We start from the raw sequence: 21,072 nt of genomic DNA on the forward strand, positions 1-21,072 counted from the left end.
GTCCAGTTTGACAATGCCCGGCAAGCACCTATGGAGTCTCTCGAGGACTGGGCTTATCGGGTGTTGTCCTTGGCCACCAGGGCATTTAGAAACCTCTCTGACGATTACATGTACGAGCAAGCCGTAATGCGACTGTACCAGGGTATTGAAAACAAATAATTGGGAGTGCAAATCTCTAACCTTCAGCCCCGAAGTATTGGGGAGGCCATAGATAAAATACGGCTATTCCAACATAACACACAGGCGATATATGGTAAGCCAAGTATGCGTGAGGTTAGACAGGTAACTGATGGGCAGTATGGAGACTACCATGAGGCCTTTCGTGAGTATCAGGGGCCCCATGTAAGGGATACCATGGCCCTTGAGAGGGCCCCAGCCAGTACATGGAAAGTAGAGTTAGAAAAGTATGATAAGAAGTTTGAAAACAAACTTGGTCAAGTCCATGAAAAATTAGACGACATGATGAACCAATCCAAGCAACTCCTCACAAGCCCAATTGCAGGAAGCTGCTTACCTGGCAGACAGACAGGGACAGAAAGTTGCCACCACTGTGGGGGGAGGGGCAATTCCAAAATGGAATGCCCAAATGGAATGCCTTATGAAGGTAAGTCAGTCTCAGGGGGTCCCTCCAACGATAGAGGGCCTCCATGGGAGGGAGTGTGCTACCATTGTCCTAAGCCTGGACATGTTAAGAAGGACTGTCTGGATTTACAGAAGAGGGATAGAACTGTTACCTCCACAATTCAGTCAAGCAGAACAGCAACAGGCCATTAAACTTAAACGGGACTACTCAGGAGGCCGGAGAGAGTCCCCGCAAATGAAGTTAGGCCTCTCAGTAGTTGTGTCTTTACCCCAAGGCAGAGTAGCGGAGGCAGCTATAGTGGGCCCAGGGGTAGGGGCTAGGGAAAGAGAGGGAAAAGAGAACCCAGTGTTGGTTAAGTTTAGAGCAGAGAGTGAGTCGGAGCAATGCTCCAATTCTGACAAAGAGGTATTAAAATGTCTCTGGAACATATTGGGACATGGTGCACCGGAGTTGAACCACAGCCTTCTGCCAGGTGGGTATTTGTTGGTTGAGGAAGTCCTTAAAAGGGACCCAAGCTTTGCCGGGTACTCCTTACCTGATATTCACAAACTAATCAAGGTTGATGTGGACAGGAGGTTCACTTTAATAAAGGACTCAGACAGTGGTTGTTGGAAAATAAGGGCCAACCAGGGGTATTCCTTGATTGTGGATACCCCAGCCATACCATTAGTAGAGAAATGCGAGGTGCCCCAAGGCAACTTAGTTACTGTAACATTGCTCACAGGCGACCAGGAGGGTTCAGTAGCCAATATTATGAGGAAACCCATAGGAGCTATTTTGGCAGTTGATAATGGCAGTAGCATTCAAATGGTTGCTGCCACAACAGAGACAACTTTGGCAAGTGATGAGGAGGCCCAAGAAAGTTGGGACTCCACCTCAGACGGTGAGGCATATACAACTTTGGTAGAAGGGTCAGTGATGAGAAGATAGTCACAGTGTTTCCTACTCCTGTTGTTGACGGAGGAATGACTGACAATACTGAAAACAGTCATACATCCCTCACTTTTGAGGACCCTTCCTCAACAGGAGAAACTGACAGAAAAGCAGCAACAGAAAGCAACAGTCCGCTCAACAATAAAAAGGTATAACTTTCAAATCTCCTGTCAACCAGGAATCTGTATACATTAATCCAGAAAGCCCCGATTTGGGATTGGGGCTACTTTTCAAAACAGATAATGTAGGCACTAGGTATTTCAATCAACAGCAGCCGCCACCAGTAGACAGTGGGACATCAGTCTTTTGTGTGAGCACAGTTAGATCTGGTCCCAACAGAAAACAGTGGGACCCTGGAATTCCCTACCTACACAAAGGTATAAATACAGTGCAAGTGAGGAAAAATGAGACCAGACTCTTCACGACAGAGAACGTATCAGCACAACCTTCGGGTCCAACTATATAGTGGACATGCAACCACTAAATGGCCCGGTTCCAGTTTGTATAAAGACGGGGAAGAGTTGGCATACGATCCAGACAAGAACAATTCACAGTTGTCTGGGTTCCCAATTTGTTGGGAACCCATTGTACTATCTTTCAATTAATCAATAGACCCATGCATACAAAGGGTCCGTTTTGGGGGGATAAGTTTTATACTTTTTAAAAATTGTTAGGGGGATAGGGTATATACCTTTTTAAATTGATGCATATTTTCTCTAAATTTGATATTATTTCCGTATTTTATTGATTTTGGGCGACAATCACAGGGCCCCCCCTCAGTAGAGGGGGCCTTATTAATAAAACTGGGGGGAGTGTAGTATCCGGAGGGTTAGTTTTAGGTCATCAGACAGACCATCTAGAGATGTCCGAAGCACTTCCCAGAAACCATGCACTTCCGGTTGAATACAATGGCTAATACAGACGACTATTCTGACTAGAAAAGCAATCGGCCGTTCCTGACTGCAGGAACGACCATCCAAGGTATATATCGGTCTTGGGATATACTCGGGATCACAACACTCTTTAATAACGTATGCTCTAAATCCAATTACGTTTGTTTGTACATGCGTTTATTTGCTTTTTGAGAAAAAGGCATTTTATTAAATTGACATTCATTTAATATATTTCATTAACTTTAAACGTTTTCATACTCTTGAATCATTCATATGTTGTTACTAATACATATACAAAAACTACAATATTTTACAATTGGCAATTTACACAATTGACCTAGATTCGGCGACTTTCATGTTTGCTGATCTTAACCTAAATCTGAATAATACATTGCACGTGATATGCGTGTTAACAAGAGAAAGGGAAATTCACGGAAGAGCCTACAAAAACGTTCTATACACATCGGACATCGAAATTACCGGAATTAACCTAATTAGAATCGAAATAATTGATGCAAGCTATTCTTTATTGTAGTTTTAACATAGATAGGCATTTTATTCGTGGTATGGTAGCCTTTGCTATCGCTCGGGCTAAAATAATCACGAATATACATGTAATGCCTGTTAAAACAACCAACAAGTATAGCTTATAGATATAAGGAGCTGTGGTATAAGTGCCAATGAGACAACTCTCCATCCAAGTCACAATTTAAAAAAAAAACATTTATAGGTCAAAGTACGGTCTTTAACACATAGCCTTGCATCTATTATTTCTTAATTCAAACACGTATGTTTTCAAAAAACTTTCGATCAAATTCGAATAAAAGATTAAAATACGAGTTTAGGAGCTTGTTATTAAGTGGTTCTCTTGCTACATATTTGTATTTTCGTTCCTTCTTTGTCCTAATAGGTCTGTTCATTTACGCTTCATATAGTGATATTCCTGTAGCTGGGTGAGCTGTTGAGCTTATCCCGTAAGCATCTCCTGTACAGTTGCTGCACTGTATTTATTGTGTAGATTTGCTATTTGTTCGGTTTTGTTGATCAGTTGCTTGTGTAAAGTTTGCTTTGACCTAAAGTTATTAATTTCTGAGTCATTTGTGGAGAGTTATCTCATTGACAATCATACCACATAGTCTTTATTTCATATTAGCCAATGGGGACTGTAACATATTAAATAAATTGATTAATTGTTGGTTGCTAAATGTGCAGTGGCAAATATGTCATACATGTTTAGAACGACGACGAATCAACAATATGTATGTTTTGTATTTGGGTTTTTAGGTCAGGGAAATTATGAATGTCAATAGTAAATTGCATGAGGTCAAACATGTAGCATTTCAACAGGTAACGTTACACAGATGATTTCGGATATGTTCCTTATGTCGTAATTACAATCCTCTTTACTTTTTACTACGAATTTGACCTTACGAATACGACTATTTACCGGGTTTTTAATACCATAAACAAAACGACGGGTGTCCATATAAAGCAGGATCTGCTTACCTTTCTCGAGCACCTGAGATCACCCCCAGTTTTTTGTGGAGGTCTTTGTTGTGTCTTAGTATTTGTCTGTTTGTCTTTTTAGCTATGGGATTGTCAGTTAATTTTTATCTATGAGCTCGACTGTCCCTCTGATATCTTTCACCCTCTCCCTCTTTTATATTCAAGATGGGGTTATTGACTTCCAGAAATCATGGTTCTTTTTCTTCATGAGGCATGTGACCTTACGTCCTCATTCTGACGCGACGAGGCTGAGTACTTGTACGAAATTATGTCCTGAAAGACCGGAACAGAAACAAAAAATATCGTTATCCATTCAAGGAATATTGCCACTTTTGACCTGAACTTAATGAAAAAAGATCCGATTTAAAAATTTTGAAAATTCTTTTTTGAACCTCAGATCTGACTTGAAAAAACAATTAAGGTATTTTATATGATTTCACAAAAGATTTACACAATATGTCAAAACAAAGAAAATGATTACTCATTGCTTTTAACTGCAGGAAATCATCAACTGCTGTACTAATCTCAAGGGAACCAAAATAATAAATACTTTACACTACATTTTAAATACATAATACTCTTCGTGTGTTTATATCATCGGAACATAGCAGGTTGTAGCTTACATTATATTGCAAAGCCACCTTTCAATCATTTCCTTTTTTTCATTTCAAGGCAAACACTATTGAGATGAAGGATCGCTTTATTAAGGATATCAAGACAATGTTCCATGGGTATGAAAAAAAAGATCACCTACACCTTGACACGGTATATTTCATAAATGGTATAGATAAAAACGACGCAGAAATAAAATCCATGACTGATCAAGTTGTCCTGTTTGCAATGAAACAAAATTCGTGGGGGCAGCGACGACCAATGCAATGGGTTCCGTTAGAGCTACAAATTTCCAAAATGAGAATGAAGAATGTAAACATCATATCAAAGGAGGACCTCCTACATGTCAACATGCTAAATAGGGACTTAGCTTTAGATGAACATCAATTGAACGCCTTTCTTTTAGTCCAGCATTCTCTTGGTAAGCTGATGTATTACGATTTGGACGGGTTAAACCAGTTCATCATCATTCATCCTCCCGCATTGGTTAACATACTGAGGTCATTCGTAACAGATGAAAAGTTCTTTCCAGCAAATCCAAGTTTAAAGGCAATTCTCCAAAATATGACCGACACAGGAAAAATATACAAGCAAGACCTTCTTCAACTTTGGCAACAGGACCATTTTCATCAATACATGCAAGATGATTCCATCAAAGACTTTGTTATACAGCTCTTGATATATTTAGACATTCTTATTATCCCAAAGGCGTCCAAACAAATTTCCCATGTATACCTTGTACCATGCATGATCAAGGCCCCGAGACCATCTTCCTTTAATGTAGCCGATAATCAGGGAGTAAACACGATATGTTTGAGGTATACATTAGCGCGATCTTCGATTCCAACTTCGCTGGCTTACAAAATAATTGGAGCTTCAATAAGCGCATGGCCTTTGAAAGTTGAAGATAATAAACCATGTCTGTATCATAAAGCAGCATTGTTCAATGTGAGTGAAGATAATGAACTTAGAATATGGTTAAAAGATAATCGTGTTCTGGTTAACTTGACAAACAGTGACTCGTTACTTTCGTTATCGCCTGATATTGCGGCAAGCGTACAAGAATGTCTAACGAATAATATTGAGTCCTGTCTATTATTCCATTATAATAGCTTCGGCAGGAAATTGAAACGGACTCAAATATCTGACTTATACACTATGGAAATAGGCACTTCATGTGAAAACAGTGTTTGCTTTACAGCACCAGAGCATGTCATGATGAACGAAAGGTGGACATGTGGAAACGGAAAGGTCCATGACACAAGATACTTACGGTTCTGGTTATTCAACAAGGTAAGATGATGTTATTTTGTTTAAGATTTTAATTCATTTTTATTGGGTTAAATTCAAAGCCGCGATGGATTTCGTTTGATTACGATATAAATTAAATATGCATATTTAAGAAGTTATACAAGGACAACACAATAATACTATCACTGCAAAACGGACATAAACATAAGCATTTTTTAAAAACAGAAATATTTCGTGACTAAAAGAGTTTTTCAAATGTCAATGGTGGCTTAAATTGGCCAAGTATGCTCGACGGACATTTCCTTTTAAGAATCTAAATTGTAATTTAAGTTTTGTGCCATGATGTAGACAGAAGCAATATAAGTAAAATATGCGTTTGAGTTTATTCTAATAGTTGTCATTGGTAACCCTTACAACAATGCATGTTTACATATATATTTAAAATAATTATACAATTGCAGAGCCAACAGAAATGTGGACCTGAATGTAAAGGTAATTATATATATATAAAAAAAAACAATTATCCAAAAAATCAAGTAGGATATATAATAATACCTTTATTAGTAATGCTAAATTCAATAACAAATTTCTAAGTCAGATAAAAAAATAGAAAAAAAGAAAACATGTACATAGAACAACTATGTCCAGTTTTAGCCGGATTTTTGGGAAAAAAATAATTAAGAGACACAACGTGATCAACGCAAATGATCTATATATTTTACAGCTTGAAGTTTTTTAAATCACTCACTTGAAAATGCAGTTATGTCTTTCCCTGATACTTTTTATCGTCACATCTTTTGATTATTATCAACAAAGGCACCTAAAACCTTGTGCTTATAATTTTTTTTGGTTAAGACATAGTTAATAAATATATAGCTATATTATCCGGAAAAGATTATACTTAGTCAGAAATATAACAATTGTTTTCTATTTTTACCGCCGTTGTTGATATAGTCAAACCTTTCATTTTTGTTTTGTTTATTGACTTCCCATGTTTTATTGACCTTGTAAGTCAGTTCTCAAATATGTTTTTAAGGAGCTTTTCGGGAATTTAATGTGTCGTTTTGTTAATGTAAAAACAAACAACTTAAAAGTTCAGACATGGTTTGAACACAAAGATTTTGCTAGATTTTTAAATACACATATCATTGATTATACTGCAATCAGCTATTTTGCTATACAGAAAAAGCTATACGTATAAACGTTAGCTTTTTACGTCAATGACCTCAACTAATCTATAATCCCCGCCTTCTTACCGGAAATACTGTATTTCCCCAACAACGTCACGTCACAACCATGACAACGTGTAGTAACAATGGTCAAACTTTTATGAATTTAAACTTGTTATGTCTTCTAATTGGTAATTTATATACCATGTTTATTAAATATTATTAATTAAGTTCATTTTCCCTATCTAATTCCTTAAATTGTCAATGTCTTAACACGTAGACTACGTTCATAGGGAAATACCCCAAAATGGTACCCCAAAAAGGAAATTCCAAACACTTTTTTCAACAATATTTGTTACACATTTTTTTATTTTTTATTTTTATTTTTTATCGATTTCAGTATAAAAACAATATACGTATAGTGTCTTGAAATATGAAATTTATTTGTACTTGGCACGAAACAGGGAAAATGCTCGGTATAACCTCGCATTTCCCCCGTTTCTAAGCCTCATACAAATAAACTTCACTAAAAAGATCGATAATTATCTTAGATACATCGAATTGATAAGAAGGTTTGATGGCCAATAATGTTCCATATGAAAGTACATTTATAAATCTAGTTCGGCACGTCACATTTTGAAAACAAGACGAATGGAATAATTCCTCTTTCAAAACATCGTTCTCTGTTCAATTTATGTTTAAAAACCACTGTTACAAACACTCATATGGCGTCAACCTAGGAAATAACCTTCATCCTGAATTAGTTCAGTCGAACATACCTCCTTATTTTAAAGATCAGTCTGTACCAATAATTTCTGATATCTATATCAAACGAATTGCAACTAAAAATGTTAATAACAAACACGTTTTGCAGGATATCAACATCAAGTCTAAACCTCCTGATTGCACATGTGCCAGTTTACAGTTCACATATAATCCGGCTGGCCACGTTATCACTGGAGACCTCAACATTGTCAATAACACTTCCCTGCGAAATTTGTTATCTAAATGTCCAAAATATCATGAGCCTAAATCCATCAATTGGAAATACAACTATAAAATACCAATGAATTTAGTCGAGGATTATGCCAGGCAATGGGCTTAACGCGAGAATGAAGACATAGATACTCTTTCCGAATGGATTAAGGCTGTAAGGTCGTTGGTACACATCCGAATTGAGAAACTAAATGGGTATATCAATACTCACTTACGTCAATTTTAATAGACCCAAATGTTACAAAACACTTGTTCTACCTCCATGACCAATATGGTATTGTCCCTGCAGATACAGCCTCAAACTAAATATCGTTTTTGTGTGTAAATATCATTACATAAACTGCTTGATAAATGAATTACGTATTGACAATTCAGCTTGGAAACTCAACATATACCCTCACGACACTTACTGTAGAGGACGTCTTGGATACTATGTTCCTCCGAATTGCAACCCACGAACTGGATCTTCTATCACTGTATTGGATAACTAAACTACATAAGTGTCCTTACAAAAAAACGGTATATTGCTGGGTCTTCCAAGTGGTCCGCAAAACCTCTTTTTCAAAATTATCAAAATCCATTTTATCAGCAATCAACGCCGGGATCCAAAGTTATTGTGAAATTGCCTTTTTAAGAGGTGGCGTGAATCAGAAGTTGTTACTAAAAAAAGTCCGAAGATTTTCTAGACTACATACAATATAAGACTCTCTCATCTTCCTATATAGTATTAAAACATTTGACTTTTCTTTACTTTACATAAGTATTCACTATTCCAAACTCAAAGACAAATTGAAAGTGTTGGTATAAATTGGTTTCATTAAAACATAATGGCGAATGTAGATACAATTATATTGTCTTGGGGAGGGATAAATCCTATGTTGTAAAGAATTACTCTGATTCAAACAAAAATTCTCTGAAACAGACATTTTAAAAATGTTAGATTTCTTGATTGACAACATATCTGTTACGTTTGAAGGACGTGTTTTTCAACAAACTGTCGGAACAAATTGCGCCCCTCTTCTTGTCGACTTGTTTCTTTATTATTATTAGGCTGAATTCATACAGGAACTTCTAAGGAAGAAACCTAAGAAATGAGCAACATCCTTTAGCTTTACGTTCCGCTATATATATGATCTCTAAGTGCTCTCACTTAATAATATAAAATTTAGTGACTATGTTGAACGAATCCATCCCACTGAACTAGATATAAAGGATAATGCAATAATACCGTTAAGTCTGCCTGATATCTTGACTTACTCTAGAAATTGACAATGAGGGTCGGTTGAAAACAAAACTTTACGACAAAAGAAATGATTTCAGCTTCCCAATCGTGAACTCTCCATTTCTATGTAGCTACATTCCAGCGGCGCCGGCATACGGAGTATATATCTCCAAATTGAAACGATATTTCAGGGCTTGTATTTCCTATCATGATGTCCTTGATAGAGGATTGCTGCTCACAAGGAAGCTATTTAATCAAAAGTTCCAAATGGTGAAGTTGAAATTATCCCTTCCTTAATTTTTCGGAAGCCATCACGAATTGGTTGACCGTTATGGAATAACCGTTTCATAGATGATTCCGGATATGTTCCTTATGTGTCGGAACTACAATACCCTTCGATTTTGACCTACCGAATAAGACTTTTTAACCGATTTGTAATAACATAAGCAACACGACGGATGCCACATGTGGAGCAGAATCTGCTAACCCTCTGGAGCACCAGAGATCACCACTAGTTTTTGGTGGGATTCATGTTGCTTATCTTAAGTTTTCTATGTTTTGGCCTCTGAACTTTTGTTTTTCTGTTTCTCGTTTTTGTAGCCATGGCGTTGTAAGTTTTTTTCAATCTATGAGTTTCACTGTCCCTCTGGTAGTTTTCGTCCCTTTTTTCTTTTCCATTATCATCTTTTCAAAAAATATTCCACAACTATCAACCATGATGGTTGGAACTCTTGGTTTAATAGTACATTGTAGTTTCTGGATGAGGAAAAAACTATCGACTTTGTTTACTGTTAACATTTTGTTGTATGTAAGTCGTATTTGTTGTTACCATAAACATAACTTTATTTGAGGGCCAACTATATATTTCCTTTTATTACAAGGGCTCAATGACAACGAATTGAAAACAGCACCAAGTGACAAGCACCTTGTTAGATTGGGATGTCAAATTGGAATAAGGGCATTTGACAATTTTTTCATTCAATTGGGAATGGATAGGAAGGCATTGGACACCATCGAATACACGTATGCTAGTCACAGTCCAGGAGACATCATGTCGATGGCACTGATACAATGGAAGAACAGTAAGATAATTGAATTGGAGGATCCTACATTAAAAGAGCTTGCCGATGCCTTGCATGCGACGGAAATGGATAGTCATCTTATTTGTCAGGTACAAAGTGTGTTTGTTTTATGTATAAGATTTTCATTACCTTTTATAACGCAATGATACACAAACTCGTACATACAGTGCAGTACCTTCTTACAAAAGTACACGTACATGTATACTAAATAATGTAACCTGTTATTCACACGACCCTACAGTCACTAAATGTATAGCAAATTGTTTGAATAATTCAAATAAAAAAACATGATAACAGCAGGGGGATAGATATGCGTTTAAACCTTCGGTTTACAGAATAGCTCAATTTAATTCAAACACTTATTGTCATATTAACTCTTCACAATAAGTTTGTGAAAAAACTCACACAAAATTCATTTCACAAACAAACTATAGGAAAGCATATCTCATAAAACATAAAAAGTTAAAAAGCAACACAATCTGTTTATATACATACAAGAATCCCTGTGCTCAGTGCTAATGTTTTGTTTTAAAACCGACCCTTAGCATTCTACTTCTTTTAAGGTAAAATAGCAAAGAAGATATTTAAATTTCTCATTTTCTAGCCAGGATATAAAACCTGTCTTATGTTTTTAAAAAATACATTTGAAATAACGTTTTTTCTAAGTTTATAATTTTTATTACAGTATAAAATTAAACGAGACTTATCCTCTAATATATTACATGATGTGCATAGTCTTTTTTTTTAGGTCTATAGGTATCTTTAAATGTCATCCGTCATTAAATTATGGTCTCTAATTCTTATTTTTGTTATGTTACTTCTCTTTTCAAAAGCCTTACAGTTAAAGTAATTTTCCATTTCTAAATGTTGCTTCAAACTTTTATATAAATACAATCTACTTTTGTTTTTATCTCTTTTTTAATATTTTTTCAAATACATTTTTATTAAAAAGTTGAAAGGTTGCTTTTTAGCAACTTTGAGTAAGGTTTCCTTTTGTTTCCCTCAACAATTGATGCTTCCATAATTATGATATTTACCTCTTTCAAATATGTTTAACATATGTTAACCAGGTAAAGCAACCTGATTCATCCCGACTTTTAGGAAGTAATAAGGATTCATTTAATAATGGATTAGTTTTAAAATTTAGTAATCTGTAATTTAGTAATAAGTAGATTATACTCTGATTTTTTATACGCATCTCTTGTTGGTATCACCCTAGCTCTGTTCTAACAGCTATGTTTGATGAACAATTTCGTTCCGAGGATATACTTACAGACAGACAAATGTATTATTTCTAAAAATGATTTATCAGTAAAATTAGGGCGGGCTATGTTAGTATTGGAGTTATTTGCACGTTGTTCTGCTCTAAGTTTTGAAACACAAGTATCCATATCATGATATTTCTGAATTATAAGTGGCTATTCGTTGAACTATTGAGTCAAGCTACTATAACTGGCAGATTATTTAAAGAACCAGTATAAGTTTTAATGACAAACATCACTGTCCTTGCTTTATCGGCAAACTCGTATTAGCTATGCAATTTTCCATTTGTGTTTACAAGAATTCCAAGAATTGAATATTCAGAGACATTTGACAAAGTTTCATTTTTTTATTTTGTTAAAGCTGTTTCCACTTTTTTTTTATGTTGTAAAAGCTGTTTCCGCTTGTTTTATTTAATTGTTGCATACTCAATCTTTTAGTTTCATTAATATTAAAAATCATTTGCCACTTTTCACAATATTTTTCAAAATTGTTCAGACTATTTTGTAGGCCTTCTTCACTTTCAGATAATATTTAAAGGTCATCAGCAAATAGTAAACATTCTTCTTTAGTATCAATCAGTTTCAATAGACAGCTTGTTTTATTTGAAAACTCTGCATCTTAATCATTATTAAAAAGTAAAATCACAAAAATACTGAACTCAGATGAAAATCAAATCGGAAAGTTCCTAATCACATGGCAAATTCAAATGACAAAACACATAACAAACGAACGGTCAAGAACTGTCATATTCCTAACTTGGTACAGGCATTTACAAATGTAGAAAATGTTGGAATGAACCTGGTTTTATAGCGTTAAACCTCTCACGTGTACGACAGTTGCATCACATTTTGTAATATTTGTAATGATGCGTGAACAAAACAAAAAGAAACAATAGGGGAAAAATGTCATAAATAATGGTAAAAAATCTAATTCGGTAGGACACATTCGTAAAAAGGGAACGGGATTGTAGTTACGACATAAGGAACATATCCGATGTCATATATATAACAGATATCAATAACGGTGAACCAACTCGTAATGGCGTCCGTAAAATTTACGAAGTGATGATTTCAGCTTTTCAATGTTCCACTTTTGAGACTGAAATCATCTCGTTTGTTGTAAAGTTTTGTTTTCAACCGACCCTCATAGTCAATATCTAGATATAAATCATAATAAAGGGGCAAAATCAAGAGCTCAAACACATCAAACGAAGTGATAACAACTGTCATACTCCTGACTCGGTACAGGCATTTCCTATGTAAAAAATGGTGGATTAAACCTGGTTTTATAGCGCTAAACCTCTCATTTTGTACAACAGTCTCGTCAAGTTCCGTTATCTTTACAATGATGTGTGAACTAAACAGACATAATAAATAAAATAGTATAAATTTGGGTACAGCAGTCATCATCGTGTTACAATTTTAAAAGAAACAATTTAACAGAACACAAAAGCTTTTTTCAAACTAAAAACACACTCATTGCTTCGCATGTCTGACGTCAAAAAATGTATACGTCACATATTTAGTCGCTCAATGTTTATACAATATAATAGATGAATTAAATAAAATTGGACTCAATGATTCCTTTGTTTAACCCCTTATGTGACCTCAAAATATTCTAAATGCCACTCTTAGTGCTTATAAGCAGATTTGTTTGCTCGTACTGTCCTTGATAATATCAAATAGTTTTAAAATAAAAATAGTTTTGAATGTATGGCTTTTCTCCGGACAGAATCAAAAGCCTTTTTTAAATCTACAAAGCTGGCATATATTATATTTTATTTTTATTTTGTTTACGTACTTAGGTACAAATATACTATCAGAGGGTCTGTGATTATTTCTTATGCCAAAATGAGTATTACTTATGGCATTTTCCATCAGTTCAATCAATCTTTCATTGAATACAGCATTAAACAATTCTCTAGATGTCTTTTGTATATCTTCGTCTTTGACAAAACAAGACAGATAATATAAACTAAGACCAATTCAAGTAAAAAGTTTCCTATTAACCAGTTAAAATTCGAACTAATGCTTTATTTAGTTTGTCTCGAATTCGTTTATATAAAAAGCTAGTCCATGTTGCGGTATGCCAATCTCCAAATTAAATATAAAATTCAAAATCAACTGAGATATAATGCCTGTTTTTTCAATCATCTTTTTATTTACACGATGTTATTTTTTTTTGTTATTAGGTGTTTAGAGAAAAGGCGAAATTGTTAGGTAAGTAACTTGTTGGGTAAGTAGCATGATGAAGAAAAAAAACCCAAAACATTTGCACAAAAAGGGTTTAGATTTAACAAATTACACTAAGACAAGATAGTGGTATTTTGCTGCTGAGTTTGAGGGAAATTTATAATTTTATAATTAAAAGTGTCCCTTTTGTCACTGATTCTTGTACTGCGATGACTGATTACGTCAAATTCGAGGTATGAGCCTAAGATGATGCGGAGGCAGCCATATCTGTTGTGTCTGCAATTTGTAGTTCTGAATCAATTCAGAAAAATGTTTGGACTGTTAATTAAAAGATCATCATCACTATATATATCTGTATGAGGAATAACATGTTCTGGCGTCGATGATTTTCTTGTTTTCACTAGTATATGAAGGAACTAAAAAAATAAAAGGTGTTAAATGAAAGGCACACAGTTCGTTATCGTAGGAATGCCGACAATTTCTTCCTAAGTCGACTTCCAATTTAAAAGATATGTTTTAAATTCGAAACCCTAGCATACAGATCTCGTGTTCTTATGTGCAACACGTTTACACTTTTTTATCATTACTATCAAAACATGTCGTATGATATCAGGATTACCTACGGTATAGCATAATTTTTTAGTGTAAATTCACATTGCGATAAGACGTGTCATACTTGTCTATCCCAAATTCATGTATTTGGTTTTGATGTTATATTTGTTATTTTCGTGGGATTTTGTCTGATGCTTGGTCCGTTTCTGTGTGTGTTACATTATAGTGTTGTGTCGTTGTTATCCTCTTATATTTAATGCGTTTCCCTCAGTTTTAGTTTGTTACCCCGATTTTGTTTTTTGTCCATGGATTTATGAGTTAGAACAGCGGTATACTACTGTTGCTTTTATTTATGCTGCCATTTTTATTTTGAAAACCATTACGAATTATTCCTTATTTTTCAAACCAGCATGGGGAAAGGTGATAAAAATAATAGATTTAAAAAAAAAACTCTTTTCAGAGGAAGATCGTAATTTTATATCATCTAGAAGTGCTTTTGAGTTTAATATAGTCCACACATGTTTAACACCACTACCCAAGTGAACAGCTTCACGATATTTTTGAACACTTTCTTCCACAGCAAACATAAAGTCTTTTAATCTAATTGACCCTTCATTTGTAGAAAATGTAGATAGCCAGCAAAGTATCTGCACCACCAAAATTAAAATGTTATGATCTCAGAAAAGACGAAAAATAATTGGTATTTGAGAGAATCGTTACATATTTCTTCTACGAGAACGGTTGTTTGTATTTGCTTTTTTGTTGTTGCTCTGATTGAATTTGTTATGTTCCAAATACTCTGTTTGATGTACTACGTATCTTGTATTGTTTACTTATTTGGAATGTTTTACTTTTAGGGAAATCAATTAAAAAATAATTCATGGAAGCCATATATTTGTTAGAAAATTGAGCGTTAGCCAGGGATAAAACTAATGATTACCACGGTCCAGGCCATGTTTAAATAACAACTAATTTTAGACTTCCGTGAATTTTTTCGATTCTAATAGGACAACTGTTGTCAATAGAAAAATGAAGCGAGCTAGATTATGCCGTGTGTGCGGCTTTTCTATTTACCCACTGTTAGGTAATATAAACAAAATCTAATAAATCTGTAGCTTGCATGAATCATTTCTTAAATAAATGCTCGGAACAATGTGATTGAAATTTTTTATTCTCAAACCAAATATGTGCTATTTTTAATTTACATGTTTGTTTCGTAAGCTACCGTCAAATTCATTATTGGCATTTTGTAACCAAGGAGACATCATCTTGTCTTGCTGAAATCAGAAAATGTGGGAATAATGCAATCAAACAGAAAAAAACCACAAAACTACCTTACAACTTTTGTCAAATGCAATATTGTTTGAGTTGAGAAGGTAGACGCAGTAAGGCGCAGAGAAATTCAGCAGGGTTTCACAAGTTGTTTGAGATCTCAACACTTCTCTAATACCTCTAGACAATGTAGAATAAACAAACACATAGCAGTAACATTCAGTTTAAAAGAAGTCCGATCCCAATAGCAGAATAAGTAACAAAAGAAACTAAGCAAAATGGCAATGATACCTAGATTATTAAAGGATTCTAAGCAGTTACTGACCTGCCAGATCCATAACTCAAATAAACTGACGGAAATATTATGTGGTCATCAACTGAAAATAAAGCACAATGCCTTTCTGTTAGGAGTTTTGTATCATACCATCACACAATATATTAAAACATCATTAAAAAAAATTGGTTTAAGAATGAATGTGATTATTGACGACGCAAGGACAATACAAGGGAATCATTAGTAAGCCAACATATGCCATATTTAATGACCCGACAACAGTATCCTAGTTATATCCCTTCTGAATAGGTCTATATATATACACCATAAGATTAGGACAGGGGAACGTTACTAATCTAAAAATTGACAATAAACACTAGGAGATCACCTCTTTTAGCGTATTTTGTTTTGTATTAAGCTTTAATTTCTGTTAAAGGTATAGATATAAATATCTAGGAAAGTGCTGTATTCATTGTTAGTATTAAATTTATTTAAAATCAGTTCAGAAGAATAAATCTGTTAAGTTTACATAATGAAGTCTTCTTTATCATGATTACTGATAAATAATATATCGTTCGAATATAAGAAATTTTTGTATCAGATGTTGTGTCGATGAGTTTGATATATTTTATTTGCCTTTGTTTATATTAGTTTTATTTTTAAATTGACTAGAAATTGCGGACCTGAATCTCCAGGTTATCCCAAGTGACCAGCATTTGAAAATTTTGTCAAATCATATAGGAAATTGTCCGTTCCAGTTAGGAATAGAACTTGGATTAAGCTACAAAGACGTGAAACAGAGCTTGTTTAGTTTCCCTAGAAATTTACCTGGTTTGGTGGAAAGCATCCTTGCTAAGTGGAAGAAAAATTTAAAAGTCACGACCATCCATAGTTTGATTATGGCACTAGGACGAGTTGATGCAGGTGGATTCAAATGTTTACTTGAAACTTCCAAATGTCCGTGTAGTTATTTACAAAAGTAAGCACTGTTTAACAATGTTGAATGATGTAAAACAGCACAGTTACAGTTATTTGACTCTTTGCGCCTTTTCCTTTTTTAAAATCTAAATCATAAACATGTCAAATGTACATTGTGGTACTGGTATTATAACTTGTTCAATGAAATAATATGCTAAACATATATAAATGTAGTGTGTATATACCTTTATCTTACCTACTATATATTTAAAGAGATATGATTGGTAAAAGGACTACACGTGGTGACTATGTATATTTGATATAGGGTGTCTTAAACAATACATGGATAGTTACCATATAGTGTGAGCAACCATATGGGTTTAGTAATGAGTTAATTCCCTTTCAAAACAAAATAAAAAGAAGGCACAATCCTTAATAAAAACAATACAGTGTTGAGGAAAAATCTGAAAGGATCCAACAGACCACGAAATTAATGATGAGAGGTTGAAATAAATTCAAAAAACATAATTAAAGCTAACACGTTGTTATTGTGGGCATTAAGGAGTTACTTCCCTTTCAAAAAAAAAAAAGAAATCTGGAAGTTTTCAACCGACGAAGAAATTGATACATGTAATGAACGATTGAAATCAATTCACAAAACAAATTTAAAGCTAAAATGTTGGTATTGTGGGCATTTGTTTTCTGTATAGACAAATGGAAGTAGGATCATAATACTAAGTATATTAAAGACTTAATCACTTTGATAGGCCACTTGTTAAAATACCACATTTGAAGATAGTCGGTAAGATAAATTCGCTGTCACCCCATATAGAATTTAATCACCCCATATAAATCGTATTAGGTCACTAACACACCATGTAACTAATAATACATGTCATTGAATTGGTGGAGCTGACATTTGTTTAGCCGTACCTATATACATTTATTTGAATAGATAATCAAAAAGGACCTTCTAAAATAAATGATATGTACCAGTCTGCCTTGAACTGAAGATACTTCGCAGATAAGGAAAACAAATATAAAAGTCTAAAAAATTGTGCAATGTTATTGATATTCAATAAACAAAGATTATTTTATAACATCGTCTTGACACTTTTTCTTTTGCTGAACAAGTAGCCTTGGTCAGTGTCAATAATTTTAACAATATTAGTTGTGTTCGTAAAGTAGTTCAGTAATACAGAAGTTCCTTAACTAATTCAGGGTACTGAAAATGAACGTCTATAACTCGTATATATTATATTTATATATAGCATTGCATGCCAATGTAAATTAAAGACAATAACATTTGAGAAGCTAAGTGCAAGATAACTCACCTACTTACAATAAATATGTTACCCGAAATTACGGCAAATTCATGTTATTAACCACTAAGACATTAGCTCAAACGAGAAAATTTGAATATTCATATTTTATTGATATCGTCTCGAGGGTAAAGAGTATAGACATATCCTGAAGGAGAAGGGCTTTATATTAACACATTCAAAGTACAGCTAAATGAATAAAAACGTACGAAATGTATGCACCACAATAACGCAGAATCACCCTTCATAATGTTATTTAGTTACACATCCTTAAAAGTCTCGTGAATGATGAAACCTTGAGAGCGATGTTTCTTTTAATCCAGTTTCTACTAACCTGCTTTTTTTTTAAATCTTTTTAATGAATAAATATATTTCTCTAATACTACGGAAATGTGTCCCTTTCCGAACCCATTGTATACAAAAATCTAATCAACGTGTGGTTGCCGGTGATCTTAAAAGATCATATGATGATTTTAAGGGTTATAACCTTTTTACCTAGCTGGATGAATCAAAATATGTTAACAGGTGTTATGTTAAATGGCACTCGAAGGGATTATCGTTTAACAAAAAAGGAAAATTTCTTTTAAAATCATTATAGAAACAGATTCTTACTTAATTACTCATGGATAATCGGGTTTATCCAATCTCGATAGTTAAATTATAAATTTTAAATTCCTCGCCGTGGCTTGGACTCTAAAATTGAAAATTCAGCTATCTCGATTATATAAATCCGATAATCCACTTGTATTAAGAATCTATATATATATATATACATATTATCAATCAATTGTCTTAAAAACTTTGTTAATTGTGTAATGCTAACATTAATCATAGTATTATATATAATTGGAACATTAATTGTTCTGTTCTAAATTTTTACAAATAATTAATGGTTTCTTATCCCAGGAATAGATTACCTTAGCCGTATTCGGCACAACTTTATGGAATTTTTGGTCCCCAATGCTCGTCAACGTTGTACTTGTTTGGCTTTATAACTATTTTGATCTGAGCGTCACTGATGAGTCTTATGTAGACGAAACGTGCGTCCGGCGTATTACATTATAATCCTGGGACCTTTGATAATTAATTAAAAAAGGGTCATTTGTCAAATCAAGCCATATTCGCAAGTATTGACATTCACAATAGGGTGTAATGAGGAACAAACTACAGACGATAATGAAACGGTTAAAAAAAGTAAGTTGTGCACTTTTTTTAAGACATCCTCAAAAGGGACGCATATTTAAGTCAAGTTAATAACTTTCAATATGAAAAGAGCTTAACTCAATTTAGAATCAGTACTCATTAGTAAGCCATTGAGAAAGGTGGATATAAAACTCGATAAAGATAAGAGATTTCGCTTGCACTGTAAAACAATGTAGGTTAAAGACAGATTTTATTCTTGATGACGCATGCTTTCATTTAAAAACTTATATTTCAAAGTATGAACGATTTTTTTGGTTGATGTCAAGTGAGTCAAAACATGTTAGTATGTCAGTGTGAGTAGATGTCTTAAAATAAGAGAAAATTTGAATTTCAGAAATTAAAATATGTAGTAGTGATGTAGATTTATGTATTCACGGTCATTACTATATTCTATTTATTGTTCAAACTGTATTTGGTATTGATTATAGTCATATGATCATTGTAATATATCTGAATAAAATACTGTACAATTAATACTATATATATATATATGTTTATGCTCTAAAACAGGCCTTTGAGTTAATTAAATATATATTCTTATTTTTCTTATTATTAATATCAATTAACTAAGAATATCTGTAAAATAGTCTGTGGTGCTATGGTTTCTGAAAGCAGATATAGGGTATGTGAACACCGCAGTGTTTCTCTCTAATTAAGATGCCCGTTAAATTGTGAGTGTTTCACTCTCAGTGCTTTAAAAAACACTCAATAGCAGTTATTGAAGTAAGAAGTTGGCTAATGATTTGACTTGTTTAGATTTTGAACACTTCTTGAACACCCTTTTGTTACACTTCTGGAACGCGTAACAGTTCTAAATAGTTCCAATTTTCAACATCACTGTGTTTACTACTTGAACCTAGAGTGTAGACTCAAGAACACATTGTGTTTAATTTTGGGACACGTCCTTGTGAACAAAATAACCCCACGCGTTCCAAGCCTTGTAGCCTTTTTAAAAACGTTTGGACTGAAACATTTCTTGTAGTCAAGTGAAAATAACAATTGAATCGTATAAGAAATCTTTGATAAATTTTAGAAGGCAAAATTTAAAAGGGACGTCTAAACAACGAGAAGCATTTCAAAAAAGTTAGAACGATAACTTTCGAATTTACATTACAACTACATTAATAAAAGGTGTCCATATTCAAATATTGTGCAGATTCTTATCTTCGCCCCTCAATCGCTGTTATTTTAAATCTAGTAATACAAAAGTTTCGTCACATTCAAAATGATTATTTTAGTATAAATTACAATAATGATTGGCTTTTCTGTCAGGCTATGCATAAATGTATTAAACACAGTCTAACTGATCTTTATCGCATCTATCCAGAACTGCCTTTAATTTCTTACAAATCCAAAACAAATTCATGGAGGACTCAAGTGTCAAACATATTTTCGATAATTCACTGCCTACATATCACTTCAGATAGTCGAAATCCAACCAACACATAGCCGAACATAATTCGAATTTCTCATAACTGTTTTTGAGCTCTTTTTTAAAAAAAACACAAGGTGAGGAAAGTTATTACAAACTTATGAACCAACCAAGAACCGTACGTTCTGAAATGAGAAATTAAAAATGTATGAGTAGATAATATAAACGTACTTATCACGTCGATATTGGAAAACAATTATTAGTTTTTGTATCTTTATTGGCAATTTCATTTAAATGTCATCAATATCAGATGATTTCAATTTTGAATGAATGCAATACTTCAGATTCTGATGCAATTATTTTGTATCAATGGTTCTCATTGGATGACAGTTAGCGTAAAATTTTCTATCTCCTTGTCCGTAACTAAGGAGGCCGTCATTTTGAATTGCTGAATGTA

At 33.8% G+C, this 21,072-nt stretch overlaps 1 protein-coding gene across 1 annotated transcript; it reads left to right on the forward strand.

The window, feature by feature from the left end:
* The first annotated feature begins 1,548 nt into the window (after window positions 1–1,548).
* LOC139494495 (uncharacterized) lies at window positions 1,549–17,312 on the forward strand. Its single transcript, XM_071282655.1, has 6 exons — window positions 1,549–1,665; window positions 4,588–5,820; window positions 6,240–6,270; window positions 10,047–10,336; window positions 13,702–13,729; window positions 16,473–17,312. Exons 1-6 carry the CDS (start codon window positions 1,549–1,551, stop codon window positions 16,781–16,783), a joined length of 2,010 nt encoding a protein of 669 aa, XP_071138756.1. The 3' UTR covers window positions 16,784–17,312.
* Window positions 17,313–21,072: the final 3,760 nt, after the last annotated feature.

The sequence above is a fragment of the Mytilus edulis genome, chromosome 11 (genome assembly GCF_963676685.1).
Source record: "Mytilus edulis chromosome 11, xbMytEdul2.2, whole genome shotgun sequence".
Lineage (NCBI taxonomy): Eukaryota > Metazoa > Mollusca > Bivalvia > Mytilida > Mytilidae > Mytilus > Mytilus edulis.

Bases quoted from the DNA above. Each gene is read 5' to 3' on its own strand.
- LOC139494495 (XM_071282655.1), top strand. From the start codon at position 1,549: ATGACTGACAATACTGAAAACAGTCATACATCCCTCACTTTTGAGGAC. The intron at 10,337-13,701 runs GTACAAAGTGTG...TTTTGTTATTAG, and splicing joins ATAGTCATCTTATTTGTCAG to GTGTTTAGAGAAAAGGCGAA. The intron at 13,730-16,472 runs GTAAGTAACTTG...TAAATTGACTAG, and splicing joins AGAAAAGGCGAAATTGTTAG to AAATTGCGGACCTGAATCTC.